The sequence below is a fragment of the Lactuca virosa genome, chromosome 8 (assembly GCF_052849685.1).
Source record: "Lactuca virosa cultivar CGN04683 chromosome 8, Lactuca_virosa_CGN04683_v6, whole genome shotgun sequence".
Lineage (NCBI taxonomy): Eukaryota > Viridiplantae > Streptophyta > Magnoliopsida > Asterales > Asteraceae > Lactuca > Lactuca virosa.
This window is the reverse complement of record NC_136433.1, coordinates 78734345-78755874: the sequence shown is the minus strand read 5'-3', so window position 1 is coordinate 78755874 and position 21530 is coordinate 78734345. Positions and strand designations below refer to the sequence as shown.

The window sequence follows — 21530 nt, the reverse complement described above, 5'->3', positions numbered from 1 at the left end:
AATCACACATGGACAAATTTGCAACAAAAATAAAAAAACAAAATGGTATAACACAGAGACCAAACTTGTAATTTACTAAGCATTTTATGATCCCGGTTTCTATTAGACAACATTAACCCTTAAAACGGTGGGCCTGAAAGAGTAAAACAGTGATTTAAACGATGGCCAAGTTCCTATACAGCCATATTATGTACATACCATACTCTAATCTTAGTAAAACTCGTAACATAAGAAACAGAAACGCCGGTATGTTTCTTCTCTTTTTCAAGGCTCAATGGCCAGCGTCAAGTGGCAACCTCATCTTTCACAGAGCATAAATCTTCTCATGATCCGATTCATCATCCGAAATATTCGCGGAATACACACTCCACGAAAACGACTTACTCCCACTCGCCCTCCTAATCCTCCTCTGCGAATCACTTCCAAAAAACCCAAAATGTTGCCTAAAAACAAAATAACACAAACTAACAAGCGTCCCAACAAGAATCGGAACACCAACAACCGTAATCGTAATCGCCATCCACGCACTCCTTTTCCCAACCACCACAAACGCAATTGAACAAAACGCCCCACACGTACTAATCCCCGCGGCCCACATCAACTTATTCACAACCGAAACTATCTGTCTCTGGGCCCGCGTATCCCACGCCACCAACGTTATCTGAACCACCACAACTGCCAACGATATAAACAAAGAAGTCGCATTAAACAAACAAAACGCGCGAAAAGCAGTTGTGTGCGCGATATACGCTTCCCCCGCTTTCTCACCCGTCTTCCAATACTGTCCCGGTAAACTAAAAATCGCTAAGAAAGCAATCGATGCGAAGAGAACCGCGACAACTGTTAACGAATTAATCGTGTTTTGAACTGCTTCGCGGTGGATTTTCTTCAACTCTTTTGCGATACCGGATACGCGTCTTTGTGTTTGTTCGTTTTGTAAGAGCTGGGAATGGACTTCGTGTTTTATGTCGCTTACTGTCCGTTTGAGTTCCATTGCTTCGTCGATCCGGCCTATGTGTCGCGCGTGTTTCGCTCCTGCTTCGCTTAATGCTTCCATGATTTCTAACTTTGGAGGCCCGTAATTTAGTTTATCCGCTATATCCATCGCGGTTTCTCGTTGATTGTTGATCACGTTTACACTGATTGTTGTGAAGCTCAGCAGTAAGCTCACGATCTACACGATTTAACTCAACAACTTTACAAGGCAACTAAAAAATTCAAACCAAACCAGAAAATAAAAAGAAGAAAAATATAAGGAAAGAAGGAAGGATTACCTGAGATCGGCATTTTCTAGTGGCTATATGGATGGCGGTGTTACCCATCTTGTCACGTTCGTTGAGAATGGAGTGATCAGCGAGAAGGAGATCTTCAACCACGGTGGTGTCCTGGCCTTTGACCGCCATGTGAAGTGCGGTTTGACCTTTTTTGTCTTTGATAGAAACGATATCTCGATCTCTTTCGATTAATGTTTTTACCATGTTTGTTTTTCCATATCGAGCTACTGTGTGTAATGCGGTTTTTCCGTTTTTCCGAACTATTCTGATGCAGGTGGCGTCGGCATCTAACATGGCGTTCACGACGTCGAGATGGTCATTCACGGCGGCGGAATACAGAGGGCTTGTGTTTCTCGTATCGCATACTTTACAGAGCTCCGGCCACAACCGCAGAAGTTCGTTCACGATTCCTGGAGTTAATTAAAGTTAAGTATGAATTAGGTTTCACAAAATCACAAATCCAACGGTTTGCGTAATCGATAAGGAAAGAAATTGATTGAATTGAATTGATAAGATAAGATCTAGGAGCTGAAAATTGAAATACCTAAATGACTTAGTTTGGCTGCGATGTGAAACGCGTTGAAATCTGATTTAGACCTAATCTTCACTGTTTCAAGATCACAGAACTTGAGTAAGTAATTAAACACTTCCTGGAAGTTGTTCTCGACGGCGATGTACAGCGCCGTCTCGCCGGCGTCATTCTGCATCGCCATTAGAGTAGAAGCGGAAGCTGAGTCGGAATCGTCATCGTTTACGATCAGTTTCAGTGATTCAAGGTCGCCTGATCGGACTGATGAGAAGAACGATTGATGCGAGATGAATCGCAGTGATTTGGATGATGATGATTCCATAATCATCTATGGATGATCGAAAATAAAAAACCTCTCAAAATTTCTCTATTTTCTCTCTTGCTCTTATCTGCTTGCTTAACTAACAAATCAATGGTGAGAAGAACTGAGAATCTTTCTTTCTTTTTTTTCCACTCAATAATTGCATGTGGGGTTCCATTTGTGGCTTAAAATATTCAATCCAGCCATCATGATTTTGTTATTTTGTGCTGTAAAAATCCATCAACAGTGGGGTCGAAAACGATTGGGACTTCTTTACTGTGTGTTTTTGTAGTTTCAGTTCTAGAACCCCCGGCGGTAAGTTGACGCCGGCGTTGACCCTAGAAAATTACAAGTTAAGTCCTTTTTAAATTGGAAACTTTTCCTTTCACACCCCGTTAGTTTTTATGTATTCAATTTGGTTGTGTTTCTTCGATGATCCTTTTAGGGTATGCGAAACTCGAATAATAGTCAAATTTTGGAAAGCTCATATTTAGTATCTAACACGATGAAATATGATTTTTAGGAAAATATATGTAACAAGATGCTCGTTACATTAGCTACACGTGTTTTTATTTATTTAACGCATTTAATGATTAAACATTTGATGTGGACATGTCATTATTAGGCTGGAGGGAGTGGTGCCACCGAAACCGCACTACCTTCGTTGCCACGTAAGCGCCACGTCATTTTTACCACAAAAGTGCGGTTCCTTGCCACACCCAATGAGTGGTGTCACACTTTATTTATAAAAAAAAAATTAAATAAAAACTTTAATTTCTCCCCACCCAATCACAAAACAGTCAAATTATCTACACCCAATCACAAGCTGCGGCCATTTTTTGCCGCACTGCGGTTTGAACCGCACCAAACCGCACCCAGGGGCGGTGTTCGCTGCTTATGTGGCGAAACCGCACTCCCTGGAACCGCACCACACCCTCCAGCCTTATTTTTATTCAATTTAGCAACCCCATAATAAAATGACTTAATGTTAAGACATTATCTATACTTGCCGTTTTAGTTTCTTGCTAATTCCAGGTGTCTCTATTTTAATATATTTGTCGTTTCCAAAAAAAAATATAATACTTTGAAATTTGTTAATTTACTTTTGAAACTTGTAGATAGGCGGTCGTTTATTTTCATTAAGATAGTTCATTTAGTTCATAAAAAAAATAGACATTGTGTATATAAAACTTTATCAATATATTTATTTTATCAATTTAATCACTTTATCCGTTTATTATAAGTTATAACATATGACATTAGCTTAAAAGCTAGTGGCCGTATGATAAATTAGTTGAGAACATTGATAATTAGTAGAGGACAAAAGAAAAAAAAACAATGTGTTCCAACAACTCAAATCTTAAAATGATGTAAAAACCGTACGTAAAAATATATCACATTTTAACGAAAGTAATCTAAACGAAAGTTGTAGTAGACTCAAATACGAACGCGTGGATATAAAGACCGTTAAAATGTGAGATTGTATGTATAAGTTACAACGTTCAGAACACAAGACCTAAACCAAACAACAAGACCTAATCAACCAAGCAGTCGAGGCCACGGTGACCATAAACATCAACAATCGCAAATACCTCATTAATGATTGTCCAATGTAGGATGTTGTGAGCAAAACTTGAAAAACCGGTCATAAATATTAAAGGTGTACAAAAACAACAAAGACTTATTTTACAACAAAAAAAATATAATGACTAAATATGTACAAATTGAGAAATGTATTACCCTATTAAGTCATTTTTTCCGGCTTACCTGAAGTAGTTGGTCATAAGGATTGAATGTGTACAATTTAAACAAGTTGAAGGGGTAAATGTGGAAGGAAAAACTCAGTGACCAAATGTGTACAAATCGAAAAGTATATTACCATTTTAAGTCATTTTCCTTATTTAAAAACATATGTAGTGTGAAAACATTTGTTGGCGGATGACTTTGTCTTGTTCTCTCATTCAAAAAATATTTTTTGGATAAGTCTCTTAAGGAACATGTAACATCTGTTTCCCAGGTATTCCCTTTTTATATTAAGTAGTAATTTCTTTTGCAAAATGGCCCTATGCATGGCGTAGGATTGCTTCCTACGCAGTGGCGTGGGATTGCTTCCTAAGCAAGGCATAGGAGGGATTAAGGACATGGGGGCTTAAAGCTCTACGTAGGGTGTACCAATCCCTACACAGGGCATAGGTGTGCAATATCCAAACCCTAAATTGTTAGGGTTGTGGCCCTATTTAAGGACCTTAACTCCCTTGCGGCCTCTCTAACCTCAGCCTCCACTCTCCCAAACAATCATTTTGAAACCCTAATCCCTTGTGAGCTAATTTTGAGCCTTTTGAGTGTTTTTGGTGCATTTTGAAGAAGAAGAAGTCTATCATTGTGGATTGGTGTGGCTTAAGCTTGAAGATCTAGAGCTTTCATCTCATTTGCCAACTTCTGAAGGTATAAAGTTCTAACCTTCATGATTCATTGGGTTAGATCTAGGTTAGCTTGTTGGTTTTCATACTTCTAGTCCCATGATTTTGGTTCTTGAGAGTAAGAGCTACTCCAGAGCTTAAGGTTGTCATTTATTGTTATTTCTGAGGTTCATATGTCATAAAAATAGGATATGGGTTGCTATCTTTCACCCATGCAAGGTTTGAGGTCATTAGAGGATGATATGGAAGTAGGGTTTGGTCTTGTGCTCCATTAAGCCATGAAAAGGCATAAAGTAAGGAACTTTATCACTCTAGACATTTATTAGGTTCAGATCTAGGAGTTGGACGTTTGGTCTTAAGGTATTAAGGACTTATTGAGAAAGTTGGCAAACAGCGTTGGTACGTAGGGCGTAATATTGGCTATACAATGTGTAGCCTGATTTTGTCCCGATTTCCATTCGAAGGTTCTACGTTGGGCGTAGAGTATGGTACGCATGACGTACCCCCGGATGTTGGCTTTTGGTCAAAATGGACTTTATGTCAAGTTGAGTGGATCATGGCCATGGAAGGGTAAATGGTCTTTTACCCTAGAGATAGAAAGTATGTAATAGACCCTTGATTATGGATTGTCACCTTAATTGCTAATTAGGGTTGTTTTGGATATGTTTCGTGTGAGGAGCTATTGTAGCAGCAGCTCGAGTGTGAGGTTCATCTGATTATCGATTGAGGTGAGTCTTCTCACTATACTCGTGGGTCGAAGGCACCAATGTCGACCCACTGGATTATGTTATGTAGAATGCTAGCTGTCTTTGTGACTCTTGCATGTATGATTGGGTTGAAATACACCCATGGGATGGGCTCCATCGTTGGGCCCATTATTGTATGTTTCGGTTGAGATAAACCCTAAGGTTGGGCCCATTATGGTATGTTTGGGTTGAAATATACCCTAGGGTTGGGCCCATTATTGTATGTTGGTATGGAATATACCCCAGGGCTAGGTCCACTGATTAGTATGATATGTGGTATTTTGGAGAACTCACTAAACTTTGTGCTTACGGTTTCATGTTTATGTGTCAGGTACTTCCAGTTCGAAGGGGAAGGGCTCGGCGTGATCGCACATCATCCACCTTATGATTCTGCATCGATTATTATTTTACTCTGATGATTTTGATACACTGTATTGTGATTGATTTTGAGACACTTGATGTATGGATCGATGGTTTTTTTAAATGAAGAATTTTACCTCTATTTTTGGGATGTTTCAGAACAAAATCATCATTTTGCATCCTTGAATGCAATTTCACATGTATTTTTTTTTTTAGTTTACATTTCTTGGTTAAAGAAATTAATATGCATGGGGAAGTGATATTTCCATTTAAGAAATTGATCCATTCACATAAGGTACAATATCAGTGTAGTTATCATACAAATCAGTAAAACATACTTTTTATATGGATGAATCAATTTCTTAAGTGGAAATATCACTTCCAATATGCTTTTCCTTTTAAACATATAGAAAATTAACAATATATGTTAATGTTGGATTAAGTGTCTAAGCCAATAAATAAATTGGTATATACTTGAATTATTAATAAAGTCCTTTAGGTTGCCCTCAAACCTGGTAATTGAATATGATGACTTTTGGAGAGAGAGACTGATTTATTGATTTTTTATATGATTGATAAATACCAATAAATGTTTTGTTAATATATTATGAGAATAATATATTAATTAGAAATAGTATTACTTAATTAAGAATTAATCATAACTTAATTGGAATTAATTTTTGGATTAATTGGATTAATTAAAAGTTCAAGGACCTAAGCTGTAATTATTCAATAGTTGAGCAAGAGAGGGATTCTAGAATAGTCCAAGGTTGGCCGAAAATTAGAGGCTTCCTTAGGGTTCTGGAATATCCATTGGTGAAAATTATGAAACCAGATAATTACCTGATTTAAGATATTAGTATTTTAATCAAGTAAGGGTTATCTAGGGTTTCTCTAGCAGCTATATATATGGCCTTTCAGCCTACAATTTTAGGTCATTCATTCATTCATTGCTAAGAGCCAGCCGAAATTTCCCCTCTCTTCTCTTCAAGTTTCCTAGTTGCTAGGGTTTGGGTGTGAACCATCAGAGGCACGGGAGTTCTGGTGCTAGCTTCCAAGAGTTTTTCAAGAAGGATTATTTGATTGTTTACTATAGCAATCAAAATGTATGTAATCCCTAACTTGTTTATGATTTTCGAAATTAGCTAGGGTTATAGGGTTCTTGTTGTTCAATATAATGTTACTTCAATAGTGTTATGACTAGATCTAATAGGTTGCATGTACCCTTAAGTGTATAAGTATTTATCCGCGTTACTGCATGTAAAACCCATAAGTGGTATCAGAGTGTATGGTTGTCTAACAATTGATAGTGCATTGCTTGAACAGGGACAAAATCCGACTTGGAGATTTGGTAGAATCGTCATTCTGTCGCGACACCACGTCGTGGTCTTTTTCTGCCACGACGTGGAGATCTTCGGATCCACGTTTTTCTTCGTTCTGCCACGGCGTGGAAATTGATTTTCACAACGTGGTGAACCCTCTGTTCAGCGAATTTGTTTGCTTAATTCCAAATTGATTAGGATAATTACTCTAGTTAATATTATTTTAATTGTTTAAAACTTGAATATTCAACTTGGTAATCTGATATCCTATATCTTGAATTTGTGAACTATCCTTATGATTTAATTAATTATTTATTAAAGGATAAATACTAAATTAAATTTGGTTTAATTTAAATTATATAATAATTTCGAAAATTTAAAATTAAACCTAGTATTTTAGAAAAGTTTTAAAATACACCTTATACTATATGTATAATTAAAAGTTTTAATATATTATATGTATAAGACAAGTCAGTCAAATCGCTAGTACGCCTCATTCACGAAGCCATACTATAAGGGCAGTTTAAGGAAGCGACCTATAAAATGACCTTCATTGGGTATCCACTCTTACCCACCGCTCTCTTGTATGGTGGAGGGCCATTAGTTGAACGGATTTGATAGTACATAATCTCATTAATAAGTATAATGATATAAAGTAACTAAATTATTTTTGAAAATCTCACTCTTAGTTACTTTAGGAAAAATGTGAAAAGTATGGTAATCCATAAAATTGCACATTATGCTTTATATGTAGTTAGTGGAGCGTATGTGGTTCACTAACACACTAATAGTGACTATAAAGAGTAATTATGGGCATCTCGAAAATTATCATTGTTAATGGAGCGCGTGTGGTTAACCAACACATTAATTGGAGATGATAAATGATATCGAGAGGGTCAAACATATTTGTATGGTTATTCACATATTGTTTGTGATCCCCGGCGTCCCAGTCACAAATAGAATAACATACTCTGAGATTAAACATGCCATTGATAAGATTCATTGAATCTCGAAAGATCTAGGAGTTTCATAGTTTGAAATTGGTAAATTGCCTTTACCTACCTTCATAAATTCGCGATAAGATTACGACATCCCTATTCTTAGTTGTGAATTGTAATTTTGGATCCTCGCCTTAAATATTAATTATGGGTTAAAATATTAAGGATTGTTGTCATCTAACTAAAACTACTTTCTTTCCTCTATAGATGTCTACTTCTGGTAATGCTTTTGCTTCTTAAAACTCTACCCACAACTTCTCACTACTCTCGATCGTGTCCAAGGTGACATTGGATAGCACCAACTACAATGATTGGATGCGCAACATCAGATGACATTGGATGGACCACTGCTACTCCTAAAGAAATAGCCTCCTACAAGAAACACTATGACGACATGACTAAGGTTGTTTGCATCATGGTTCCAACCATGATTCCTGAGTTGCAAAATTTCTATGAGGACTATTGGACATACGAGATGAACTTGGATCTTGTGGAAAAGTTTCACAAGAGATCTCATCAAGAAAAGTATGAGATCGTTAAAGCATTAATGGTTTGCAATTTGAAGGAAGGAGAGTCTGTCTGCAACAATGTGCAAAGAATGCAAATATATGTGGAGCGCCTTGAAAGGCTAAATGTGAATTTCGACGAGGAGTTGGCCATAGACATGGTCCTTAACTCTTTTCCACCTTGTTATGATCATTTTATTATGTCTTATCATTTGAGCAACGTAGATCCCACATTGGCCCAACTCCACAACCTGTTGTGAAGGGCTGAGTCAGGAATGAAGAAGAATCAAACTCCTACCTTTACTAATTCTCCTGTCCTTTCCATTGGGCAAAACAAAGGAAAGAAAGGGAAAGGTTCTCCTACGTAAAATTGGAAGGGCAAGGCCCATTCTCGATCGTCAAGCAATGGCCCAAAAGCGAAGACTAGTTCTGACATTCCTTTTGTTAGTGATCTCAAAGAGGCCATTTGCTTCTATTGCAATGATAAGGGCCATTGGAAATGAAGTAGCCCCAAGTACTTGCAGGACATCAAGGATGGCAAAGTGAAGCCATTGTCAGCAGATAATACACTATTCAAACTAATAACTCACAACCTACTCGTTCTTGGGTTCTTGATAAAGGATGTGGTTTTCACATTTGTTATGATTTGCAGGGACTAAGAGAAAGTGAAGAGGTGGAGCATGGAAGGATGAATCTGATCATGGGAAAGAGGCGATCTTCTCATGTTACCAAGATTGGAACTTATAGTCTTATGCTTAGTAGTGATGTTAGATTAGATTTAGATAATTGTTGCTATTCGTCAGAAATAAAGCGAAACATTATTTCTTTTCATGCGCTATTTAGACAAGGTTTTTGATATTCGCTTAATGATATGAATGGATCGATTTTGGTTTATAAAAATGGCATTTTTATGTTTGAAGCTTTACCTTGTGATGGTGTGTATGAAACTGTGATTTGTGTTGATAGCTTAGATAATAGTGTTTTCCATATTGATCTGTCAAATGGTTAAGACAAGGCATGCTTGTGGCATTGTCGTCTTGGGCACATTAACAAGAAACGCATCTCTCAACTCCAAAAGGATGGAGTGTTGGAATTTTTGGATAAAGTGTCTAAGTCCATAACTATTTCTGGTATGTACTTGACCCGGTTTGGCATGGTCCATTTGGGTTGCATGGCATCATGCATTTGGATAGACTAAAATAAGAGAAATAACACTTAAGGTTTATTAATATATTATAAGTTCTAATATATTAATAATATTATTTAATTAGTATTGATCAAGAATTAATTTGGAATTAATTAAGTGATCAAAAGGAGACTAATTAAATATATGGGTTGATTGTGTAAATCATCCATACTTATATAGTGGGCTAATGCTTCATGGATTATCAAGTTGGGCTAAAACCCATAGGATGCTCCATGGATGCTCCATGGTGTTTATAGAACCCATGGGTCATGGAAATGAAAAGTTATGACAATTAGGGTTTACATGGTGTAACCCTAATTGTAACACACTATATAAGCTTCATGTTCTTCACCAAAATCGGCCACTAAGTAAGAAGTGTGAGGGCTAGCCGATTTCTAAGTGTTGTGCATTTCTCTCTAAGTCATTCCAAGTGTATTTGGTGTTGTGTGAGACATTTGAGGCATCACACTTAAGGTGCTAGGCTCACAAGGTTTTCAAGGAATCCAAACTACTACAAGGTATGTTTTCTTACTAACTTTTATGTTTAAAAGTTCCCCATGTATGCTAGATAGGTTATGAACCTTGGAAAATCAATTTTGCATGTATCTTAGTAAAACATAGATCCAAGGTTTGTAGGGTTGCATGTACACCTTAGGAGTGTTAGAATGCTCAAAGCCCTTCAGGAATTATTTGACTTAAGGCCAGATGATGAATGCAAATCTTGTCTTTTGGGAAATATGACAAAATCACCTTTCACTAGATCTTGTGAAAGAGGTGAAGGTTTGTTAGATCTCATACACACAGATGTGTGTGGACCCTTCAAATCCACCATAAGGGATGGCAATCGATTTTATGTAACATTTATAGATGATTATAGCAGATATGGTTATATCTACTTAATCAAGCATAAATCATAAACATTTGAAAAGTTCAAAGAGTTTAAACATGAAGTCGGGAATCAATTAAGCAGGAAGATAATGATGCTTCAATCTGACAGAGGAGGAGAGTATCTTAGTATCGAGCTCCACGACTATCTCAATGAATGTGGAATTTTTTTCACAATTGACTCCTCCTAGGACACCACAACTTAAGGGTGTGGTTGAGAGGCATAATCGGACCTTGTTAGACATGGTTTGTTCCATGATGATTCAAGCTTCTCTTCCTATTTCTTTTTTGGGGTATGCCTTAAAGACAGCCGCCCATATCCTAAATATTGTCCCTACCAAGAAGGTTGCCAAAACACCTCACGAGATGTGGACAGGGAAAGTTCCCTCATTAGCACATATAAAGGTATGGGGTTGTGAAGCTTTCGTTAGATGAGAGACTCATGACAAGCTAGAACCTAGAAGTAAGAGATGTATTTTCATTGGCTACCCACAGAAGTCTTTTGGATATTTATTCTAGAGACCTAGTGAGAACGTGGTCTGTATAGCACGAAGGTGAGTCTTTCTTGAGAGAGAGCTCATGTGCAAAGAGAACAGTGGGAGTACCATTGACCTTGAAGAGATTTAAGAGTCAAACAATGAAAGAACCTTAGAAAATTATAGCGCTCAACCAGAGGATGAGATTCCCGTTGAACCCATTGACAATTCGTTACCTCTTCACCGATCTAGTAGAGTTAGCATGTCACCAACGTTCTATGGTTTCCATATAACATCAGATGGTTACACATTTATCAATGATGGTATACTGTAAAATTTGGATGAGCCAGTTAACTACAAGGAAGTGATGGCAGGCCCTGAAGTTGCCAAGTGGAAAGAGGCAATGGATAACGAGATCAAGTCCATGCATGATAATCAAGTTTGGAATTTGGTTGATCAAGAACCTGGTCGAAAGATAGTTGGTTACAAATGGATCTTCAAGAAGAAGACAGACATTGATGGAAAGGTACAAACTTTCACGTCACGATTGGTTGTGAAGGGCTTTACTCAAACCCTAAGGATTGACTGTGATGAGACCTTCTCACCAGTGGCCAAGATAAATTCTATTAGGATAATGCTCGCCATAGTTTCCTTTCATGATTATGAAATATGGCAGATGGATGTCAAAACTGTTTTCCTTAATGGGAAATTGGCTGAAGATGTTTACATGAGTCAGCCAGAGGCTTTTGTGGATGCAAAGTTTCCTAATAGAGTGTGTAAGCTTGAGAAATCCATTTATAGATTGAAACAAGAATCTCGCAGCTGGAATCTTTGCTTCCATAAGAAGGTCAAAGAGTTTGGGTTCTCTAGGAGTGAGGATGAGTCATGTGTGTATGTCAAGGCTAGTGGGAGTATAGTAACCTCTCTAGTATTGTATGTTGATGACATACTTTTTTTTATAGGAAACGACATTCCAGCTTTTAAAGAAGCAAAGTCTTGGCTTGGAAAGTGTTTTGCTATGAAGGATCTAGGAGAGGCAGCCTATATTCTTGGGATAAGAATCTTAAGGGATAAAAAGAAGAGACCAATTGGTCTTAGTCAAACTACATAATTGGATAAGGTACTAAAACGTTTTTGTATGGAAAATTCCAAGAAAGGAGAGCTACCTATTTAGAGTAATGCCAAGTTGAGTAAGACTCAAAGCCCTAGTACAGATAAAGAAATAGCGGAGATGATTTGAGTCCCATATGGTTCATCTGTAGGATCGATCAGGTACGTTATGACATGTACTTGCCTTAATATGTCTTTTGCTTTAAGCATGGTCAGTCGCTTTCAGGAAAATCTTGGTAGAGCTCATTGGACAACAGTGAAAAACATTCTCAAGTATCTGCGAAGGACAAAGGATCTGATTCTAGTCCTTGGTGGCAGTGATACAATGAGAGTTAGTGGGTATAGCGATACCAACTTTCGAACATATAGAGACAATCTTCGTTCTCAATATGGCTGGGTATTTCTGTTAAAAGGAGGAGCAGTCACTTGGAAAAGTTCCAAGCAGGACACGGTGGCCGATTCTACTTGTGAATCAGAGTACATAGCAGGTAGTGAAGCATCAAAGGAATTGACTTGGCTGAAGAACTTCATCGGTGATCTGAGAGTAGTTCCGACCATTTAGGAGCTAATGGAACTTTTCTGTGATAATGAAGGAGCAATTACTTTGACCAAAGAACCGTGAGACCATGGTAAATCAAGACATATCGACATAAAGTACCATTATATAAAACATAGAGTCAAAGAAGGTCATCTCATAGTAAAGAGAGTGTCTCCAGAAGACAATCCTAAAGATCCTCTCACAAAGGCTCTGAGTAGGGTTAAACATAGTCAACAAGCTAGGAACATTGGTTTGAGAGATGATATTAGTTTTAGTAGTTAGATGATTAGTTTGAAACTTGTAATAGAATAAATGTAATTGTTTTTGGTGATTGAATAATAAGGATTATTTATGAGTTTGTTTACTGGCTTTTGTCAATTACCTATTCTTGTGTTTAGTTTTGCATGTTTACTTCCTGAATAATTTGATTATTCGAAGCTCCATAGTTGCTCATACTTTAGGAAGTAAGTAATGAATGAAGACTGTCATGAATTGGATTGTAGATTGTCTAAGGAGTTTAGACATAGCAATTGTGTTGCTACAATGTTCATGAGTATTTAGAAAATGGAGATTTGAGTATTAGATAAACTCACACTCAGAGAATTACTTCATGGATTCTATCACGATCAATCCTGAGATAAAATAATATCTTATATTTTCAAAATGGATATATATGAGTTGTAATTTACAAGTCGGTTGTACATTGTTATTGTGAAAACGCATCAGTAACTTGGTGTTATAAAACATAGTGTCATGTATAATTTGGTGAGTAAAGGATACAAGCATATGATTCAAAGTTTATTCGTTCCTTTTTCCCTAACGGTAAAAGGGATATCTTTGGGCCCCTCGTTGATTTGGTGTTGACTTATAGTGTTGGGCCCAACCATGACTAAATTGATGTATTCAGTTAGAAGTCTTATAACGTCAAGAGTGCTCATACTATCGTACATGACAACATACAATACCTAGGGCACTCCATTAGATGATAACCAACAAGTACATGTAGACATACAACTCTACAGATCACTACCGCATAGCAACATCCTATATACCAGGATACAGATCTAATAGATCACTACAACATAACAACATACTCGATACCAAAATACAAATGTAATAGATCACTACAACATAAAAACATACTAAATATCAACAATCCAAGGAATGCATAACCGTATATACTTAGAGGTGAGATAGACACCCAAACATGTGATCCTACTCTAGAACTAAAACCAAACAATGAACACGTAAAAGAGCCTACATCAAGAGTCATCAGTCTATCCTACATGACTAACTTGTTTATGATTTTCGAAATTAGTTAGGGTTATAGGGTTCTTGTTGTTCAATAGAATGTTACTTCAATAGTGTTATGACTAGATCTAATAGGTTGCATGTACCCTTAAGTGTATAAGGATTTATCCGCGTTATTACATTTAAAACCCATCAGTCAATATTATATGGTACATAATTTGAAAATATTTTTAAGTCATTTGTGATTTTTGTGCATTAAAAACTTGCATAGTTTTTTATTTTTTATTTTTAAGACAAAATTGCACGAATGGTCCTTGTGGTTAGCTGAAAAATATCACTTTGGTCCAAACAAGTGTGGACTGGCACCAGAGGTCCAAATGTTTCTTTTTGTTGTGATTTTGGTCCAAAGTGCTTTAAAAATTCTTTAAATGATGGATTTTCCCCTTTCTATTTGTTTTTTCCTTTTTTTACTTTACTATTATGTAATTATATTTAATTACAAAGGATCCACCTCTCTCTCTCTCTCTCTCCTGATTAGGAACCACCATACAATTCATCTTTCCCATCGATGGCTCCTCCCCCATAAAACCACCATCCCAGTCATCATGGCTACCATTGTCTCCGACAACTTCCAATAATGGTGCTTGATTCTACAATTTTCACATTATGAAGCTAATGAATCTCAAACCAAATAAAAACCCAAACAAAACCAAATCAAAATTACCTTGAAATTAAAATTGAACAAAATCAAAGTCAAAATGTTGAAAATCAAAACCTGATGAAAATCCTAATTCCAAAATCAAAATCAAAGCTAAAAATCAAGACCGAATGAAAATCCAGATTTCAAAAGAAAAATATGGTGAAGATCCTAATTCCAAAGCAACCAACGATTTCAATATCTCAATTCCAAAATCAAAACCAAAGACAAAAATCAAAATCAAACCTAAGGAGCTAGTCTCAAGGAAGCGACCATCGATTCCAAAGCAACCAACAATTTCATGTCATACATGGTGGTTGTGACTCCACAATCAATTCCAATGGAACACATCGAACACCCATGAACACCCACTTCAAAAATCAGAGTGCTCAATCGATGGGATGATATAAATCAAGGATGTCAGAAGAATCCATGAACATGGTGAAGATTTGTGTTTTTATTATAGCCAAGATGTCGCAACCCCAAAACCATTTCCTCAACACCGCTATACCACCACCATAAAAAAAATTAGGGTTCTTTAGAATAGATCAGAACACAATATTTGGGTCTATGTTTTTAGAGAGAAAATCAATGGCTTGCTTAGTCTTCAACTTTGTTTTTCTTTCTTTCCCAGTAGTGGATGCTTAAACGTAGAAGACGGTGTACATGGCGGATCGACCAAAGGGGTGGAGCGGTTGTGGTGGTGGTTGAAAGAAATGAGGGTTTTTTTGGGTCTAGGCTTTAGCAGGCGGCAACAGAGAGAGAGGGAGAGAGAGAGAGAGAGAGAGAGAGAGATGGACCCTTTGTAATTAAATATAATTAAATAATAGTAAAGTAAAATAAAAAGGAGAAAACAAATAGAAAGGGGAAAATTCGTCATTTGAAGAATTTTTAAAACACTTTGGACCAAAATCGCAACAAAATGAAACTTTTGGGCCTCTAGTACTAGTCCAAACTTGTTTGGACTAAAGTGGCATTTTTCAGCTAACCTCAAGCATCACTCATGGAATTTTGTCTACTTTTAACTAAGTATGTATTTGAAAAAAAACTTATGGAAAAAGATGACTATTTGAAGGGTAACCAACTGTTCATTTTGTTCGCATTTGGTCACTTTCGTTTTTGGTACTTCATTTACCATTTAACTTGTTGTAGGTGTTCACAAAAACCATTGCAACCTGCTATTGAAGGTTTTCGACGACTTTCTCAGCTCCGATAACTCTTCGGTCGTCTTCTCCAGCGAGCCTCCGACCAACATGAGTTTTCTGGCGATTTCGAAACCATGAATCTGCAAGCTCCAACGTGAAGCACTCCTCCATCACCACCACCTGTTACAGTCGAGCATCATCACAACCCACTGCCATCTTCCCATACGCCACCATCTACCACCATCTTCCCCTGCATTTTACCTGGACAAAATCAGCAAGACAACACCATCCAAAACCACCATTTTCCACATTTTCCAGATCTAAAGAACAAATTTCATATCCAAAATCGAGTTTCAAAATCCAAGATCCAAAACCGTGCTTCAAATCCAAGATCGAAATCGAAAAATGAAGAGCATTTTCCAGATATTGTTTCCAGATCTTCAGAAAACACACGAAGAACACATTCCATATCGAAACCTGAAAAAATGGGGCTTCATTGTTACTGTTCTTCAAAATCGAAACCTTGGTCATGTTACAAATCGAAACCTGAAAAATCTGATTTGTTTTGAGTTCACGTGTTCTAGATTTCACTGGAAATTCATGTGGTTAAGATGAAGAAAAATATCCTGAGAAGGTGAAGAAGGCGTAAAGGGTGGTGTTCAACTTCATGTGGTTAAGATGGTGATGGTTCGAGGTGGTGAATCGCCAGAAAACTCATGTTGGTCGGAGGCTCGTCGGAGAAGACGATCGAAGAGTCGCCGGAGATGAGAAAGTCGCAGGAAACCTTCAATAGTAGGTTGCAATGGTTTTTGTGAACACCTACAACAAGTTAAATGGTAAATGAAGTACAAAAAAAAAAAAACAAAATTGACCAAATGCAAACAAAATGAACAATTGGTTACCCTCATAGGTCATTTTTCCAATTGAAAATCTTACACAATGTTACACTAAGGTTGTATTTGGTACTTCCATGTTTGTAAGCTCAAAACATATCAACTAAGAGCTTTTTTACATTTTATTACTGTATGTGTATTTTTATTAACTATTAAATTGCTTAGAATATATATTTTATTTTTTTATTTTTATTGATCATTCAATATATTAAATTGTCAATATAACTTTTATATTTACTACATTTAACTTTTATTTTTTAATCATATTTCATTTTACTCTTTTAATTGTATTTTAGGTTCATATATTTGTTATTTCTTTATTAATTAGACATTTCTATTAAATTTTTAATGACAATTCATTTATAAAATTTAAATTTTATATTGATTATATAATATTTTCAATTTTTTTAATGTTTATATCTATGACCTAGTAATTGTTTTTGTATTTTATGTATATAAAATAAAGACCCTCCATATTTATTTATATTTTTGTTTGTTTGTGAAATATTAGATATAATGTATGTTTAAAAACAACTAATTAAATAAAGGGATTTTATAGAACATTTTAGAAAGAAAAAAAATCAGCTTAATTTTTTTAAAAAAATATTGGAAAAGGTTAACCATTAAAAATATTATTTAATTAGAAATTAAAATTAATGAAATGGTGAATTAGATAATTTTTTTAATCATAACATACCTTAACAAATGGAAATACTCTTATTGCAATGTAGTATTTAGTTGAACAATTAAAACACCTTAGAAATTAGTTTTTAAAAAACTATTTGAGATAGTTTATTCATAAACTCAAAAAACTTTTGGGCTTTATGCTGAAAGTCTCATTATTTTGGAAATTTTTTTGATAAAGTCCTAAAAGTTTTTTTTTTAACAGAAAAGTCTCATTATCTTCAAAAAAATCATATAATCTGTCATTTATTGTTCAAATATAAAAAGTGTCTATTTTGTTAATTTGGACAAAATGTTAAATAATCAGAATTTTTCTCTTAAAAAAAACTTTTAAGAGTTTATTAAATTTTTTTTCCCAAAATAATGAAACTTTTCTGCATTAATCCTTAAATTTTTTTTCATAAGTTTTCCTAATATACCTTTAAATTTGATATATATATATATATATATATATATATATATATATATATATATATATATATATATATATATATTGTAGCCTATAAGTTAGTTTTGACAAACAATATTATTTTAAGAGCTAGTTTATTACGTAGTAAAAAAATATATATAATTTTTTAGCTAATTTGCCAAGCACAATCTATAAACTAACGTATAAACTGTTTTAGTAGTCTTGTCAAACAGTAAGACTATGGAGAGTGGTGACGCATGCTAAAGAGATGCTAAGACATGTCATATCAGATTTTTTTTTCCACCTAATCTTTTGTTTGGATTTTGAGAAAAAAATTAAAACAAAAATACAAATAAAAAATAACCAATCACAGTCTTCTGATTTTAGAAAAAAAAAACAAATACAAAAGGACCAATGACAGCCAACTTCAAAGAATCTTTTCTTCTCCGCTACTGAACTAGCGAGCTCTTCTTAGCACATTGCTTTTAACATGGTGAAGGGGGTGGTGTTTTGTTAATGTCAAGATTTTGGCGAGTGATGTTGGCGCCCCCACTCCCTTTACCCTAATAAGTTTGTTACAACACAAAAAAACAACCACCCCAAAGTACAAGTAAATATGTGTTCGTTGTTTACAATGACGAGTATGCGAAATAAGTTTAGACTGTTTAGTTACAACCTACATGTGATAATTTCTAAATAAGGTAAGCAAACAATCGTGGTCAAAGATAAAGCCATCAGTAACTGTTAATTAAGACATTTCCTACCCTCCAAAAATCAGTTAAATGAAGACAAAATTGGATCCACGTGAATTTATAACGAGAATCAAAGGTATACTAAAACACTAGAATTTAAAAAACAAATTGTGTCGGCTATATTAAAGGATAAAAAATTGCATTGGGGTGGTCAAATAAGACCTAGCAACTAATAGTTGTTATAGTGTTACGGAATGACCCTACGACATTTAACAAACAAAATTATTGAATTTAAATCAATATTACTAATAAATTAAAATAAATAATAGTAAACCTATTAAAAATAAAATGCTATATTTTTTAACAACAATAATTGTAAACACACGAATTAATTTCAAATAACACTAATAGGGAGAATTATACCCGACAAATTAGTCTTATTCTATATGCTAAGATTCTTTTTGGGGAATGGGAATATATGCACATTCTCTTTTTAGGTTTGGTTCTTTTTAATTCCACTATCTAGTATCTACTATTCTAAAATAACCACTACGTTTAAAAATCATATATTGGATAAGAAATATCATCTTTGTTTTGTTCTTTACCTCGAAATTTGTAATCAAGCCCGACCCAAGCTATGGGCGGCCCGAGCAACATAACACTAGGAAAATAAGTACCGGGGAAGATGTTGATAATAACTAACGAGCAAAAAACATTAACAATTAACAATTTAACAATAACAAACTTTACCAAATGTAGGCAAAACTAAGTCAAAGTAAAATTATCACAATCAATCCAAAATTTTCAAATGACTTTATAATGCGGAATAGTCAACGGAGATTACTAATACTCCATATCAATAGGTTTGGGTTGACCTTAAATAGATTCTGATAATTTTTGGGTTGACCTACATAACTCGTATAATAAAATGAGTTGAGTTTGGGTTGATAGCATGTTCATGTGTCGTCCCCTTAACTCGATTATTTTGATAAGAGGCTAAGAGTACATATTATTTCAATTTTAATAATAATTATGTTTGATTATTCATTAATATAATATCTCCTACAAATAACTTTTCTTATAAATATAAACTATATTGATTCAAAATAAAAATAAATAATTTCATAAATAATATAAAATCTGTTCAAAATGAATGATGATGATGATGATGATGATGATGATGTATACAGGCTGTTATACATAAAAACGATGATTAGCAAATATTTTTATGATTGTGAACTTTATTGTGGATGGTGAACATGATTATGACCTGTGAACCCATATAAGTAAACGTGTTAGGTGGGTCGTGTCCATATTTGACATATACATGTTAATGTTAAACTGTACATGATATTTATTATACAAGTCATGTGCGGGTCACGTTTTTGACTCATCAACCCAAACACGACACGATTGTCAACCTTACACAAAAACATTGTAAACTATTAGATAAAAGGGCAAAGAATAAAAAATTCATAAATCTTACTAATTTGATTTTTAAACATTTATATTTTATTTGTTTTATTAAAGTCATTCAATTTTGAAAAAAACTACATTGCAGCCATAGTGATCCATATTGTTGGTTCAATAGATTACCATGCTAATTAGTCAAAAAAATCGGGCTTCGCCCTAGGTAGGTCTTTTTTTTTCTTTTAATTTTTTCGTATTGTGTTATAACAGATTTCACAAAGATTACCGAAAAAGAAATCCACCAGGAGCATCAATAGCTGAAAACACAAAAAGACTCAATTTCATGTTGCATGCATCGAATGTTTCTCATTCTATGTTTCTATTACCCTTTGAAGCTCGAATCGTCAATATAAGAAATAGAAATAAACCAATTGAAACTCAATAACAATTCGAGTTTGAGCCTTGTAATTAAGCTCAAGTTCCACTCATTTCTTCACCACCAAACAAATACAAATGGATTAATTTTGATTGGATTTTGTGTAAGAAATGCAATTGTATAGGTTTTTGGGTCCTTTTGATCTTCCTATGTTTGACAATTAGACAAATCAAACCACGAGCCACATGAAGAACATCGACCAAAGGGTGAGTTTCACTGATGCCAAACCATATGACCACATCATAATCACTGAACATTCTCTTTCATCATCTCCAAATAATTGTGTTATCGTACCTACAATTACAATATCAACAAATTTCATAACTTGTCATCAAAAATGAAAAGTCCAAGAAAAATATCTACAACAAATTTCACAACTTGTACTTTCATACCAATGTTCATGGAAGGTGGAAGCGCAAATTATAGTAAAAGAACGTAAACATTAATAGGATTTATATGTACGAAGCTAAGGTAAAGCACTCCTTTCACAATAAAAATGCCAATAATTGGCAACAAAACTAACCGAGCTATTACGGTTCTAAACACAACTGGTAACGAAACACCAGATGATCCTTTTAGACCTAAAAATCATGTCCTATTAATCAATATCAACCAACTTAATACACAAGAACTCTATTTCTAATCAAAGTTTAATTACCTCTTAAGAGATTAACACCCAGAATCCATGTCATAGTTGGGATCGTCGCATCCCTTAGACAATGGTGAACACGATTCATTAGTGTTAGACTCATTGTGGGTCCTATTCCACAATGGGACCTACAAAAAGGTTAAAAAGATCATACCCGACTAAGCATTCAGAATCTTGAATCACGTGAAGAGGAGTTTCGGTGCCTACTTGTAGCCTGTAAATTAGGGCAATCATTCCAACTATGAGGCCTACAAGCTTTATGATAAAAGAAGAAAAATTTATAAGTAAATTCACATTTAATATACTTTAGGTTAAATAATATCCATTTAAGGGTCGGAAAAAGCTTATACACCTCTGGTGGTTGATGGTGACAACACGACCTTTAAGTTATCAACTCTTGAAAAGCTCCCAAAATGTTGCTTCAGTGTACCTAACATCCACTGAGGTCAAAGTCAAACTTATGTGTAAAATTACATGGTTGAATTTATTGAAATTTGAAATATGAAAGCTGGAAGCAAAAAAAAAAAAAAAAAAAAAAAAACTTCGGTTTTCCCATCATGTTAACAGTAGATGTAGATGATAGAAGCAAGTTTTCAGTCAAACCCTCTTTCAT

General features: G+C 35.0%; 2 protein-coding genes and 1 pseudogene across 2 annotated transcripts; 1 reads left to right on the top strand and 2 right to left on the bottom strand.

Moving 5' to 3' along the window:
• Nucleotides 1-30: 30 nt before the first annotated feature.
• Nucleotides 31-2253, bottom strand: LOC145133205 (Ankyrin repeat family protein). The gene is made up of 3 exons (XM_079068140.1): nt 1819-2253; nt 1275-1684; nt 31-1174 (listed from the first exon to the last, which is right to left on the bottom strand). Exons 1-3 carry the CDS (start codon nt 2129-2131, stop codon nt 305-307), a joined length of 1593 nt encoding a protein of 530 aa, XP_078924266.1. The 5' UTR covers nt 2132-2253; the 3' UTR covers nt 31-304.
• Nucleotides 2254-8257: 6004 nt separating this feature from the next.
• Nucleotides 8258-8716, top strand: LOC145130524 (uncharacterized). Its single transcript, XM_079065308.1, has one exon. The coding sequence runs from the start codon at nt 8258-8260 to the stop codon at nt 8714-8716; it is 459 nt and encodes a 152-aa protein (XP_078921434.1).
• Nucleotides 8717-20437: 11721 nt separating this feature from the next.
• LOC145130523 (protein PIN-LIKES 3-like) lies at nt 20438-21530 on the bottom strand (annotated as a pseudogene).

Bases quoted from the DNA above. Each gene is read 5' to 3' on its own strand.
- LOC145133205 (XM_079068140.1), bottom strand. From the start codon at position 2,131: ATGATTATGGAATCATCATCATCCAAATCACTGCGATTCATCTCGCAT. The intron at 1,685-1,818 runs GTATTTCAATTT...AATTAACTCCAG, and splicing joins AGCCAAACTAAGTCATTTAG to GAATCGTGAACGAACTTCTG. The intron at 1,175-1,274 runs GTAATCCTTCCT...TAAATCGTGTAG, and splicing joins CTAGAAAATGCCGATCTCAG to ATCGTGAGCTTACTGCTGAG.
- LOC145130524 (XM_079065308.1), top strand. From the start codon at position 8,258: ATGATTGGATGCGCAACATCAGATGACATTGGATGGACCACTGCTACT.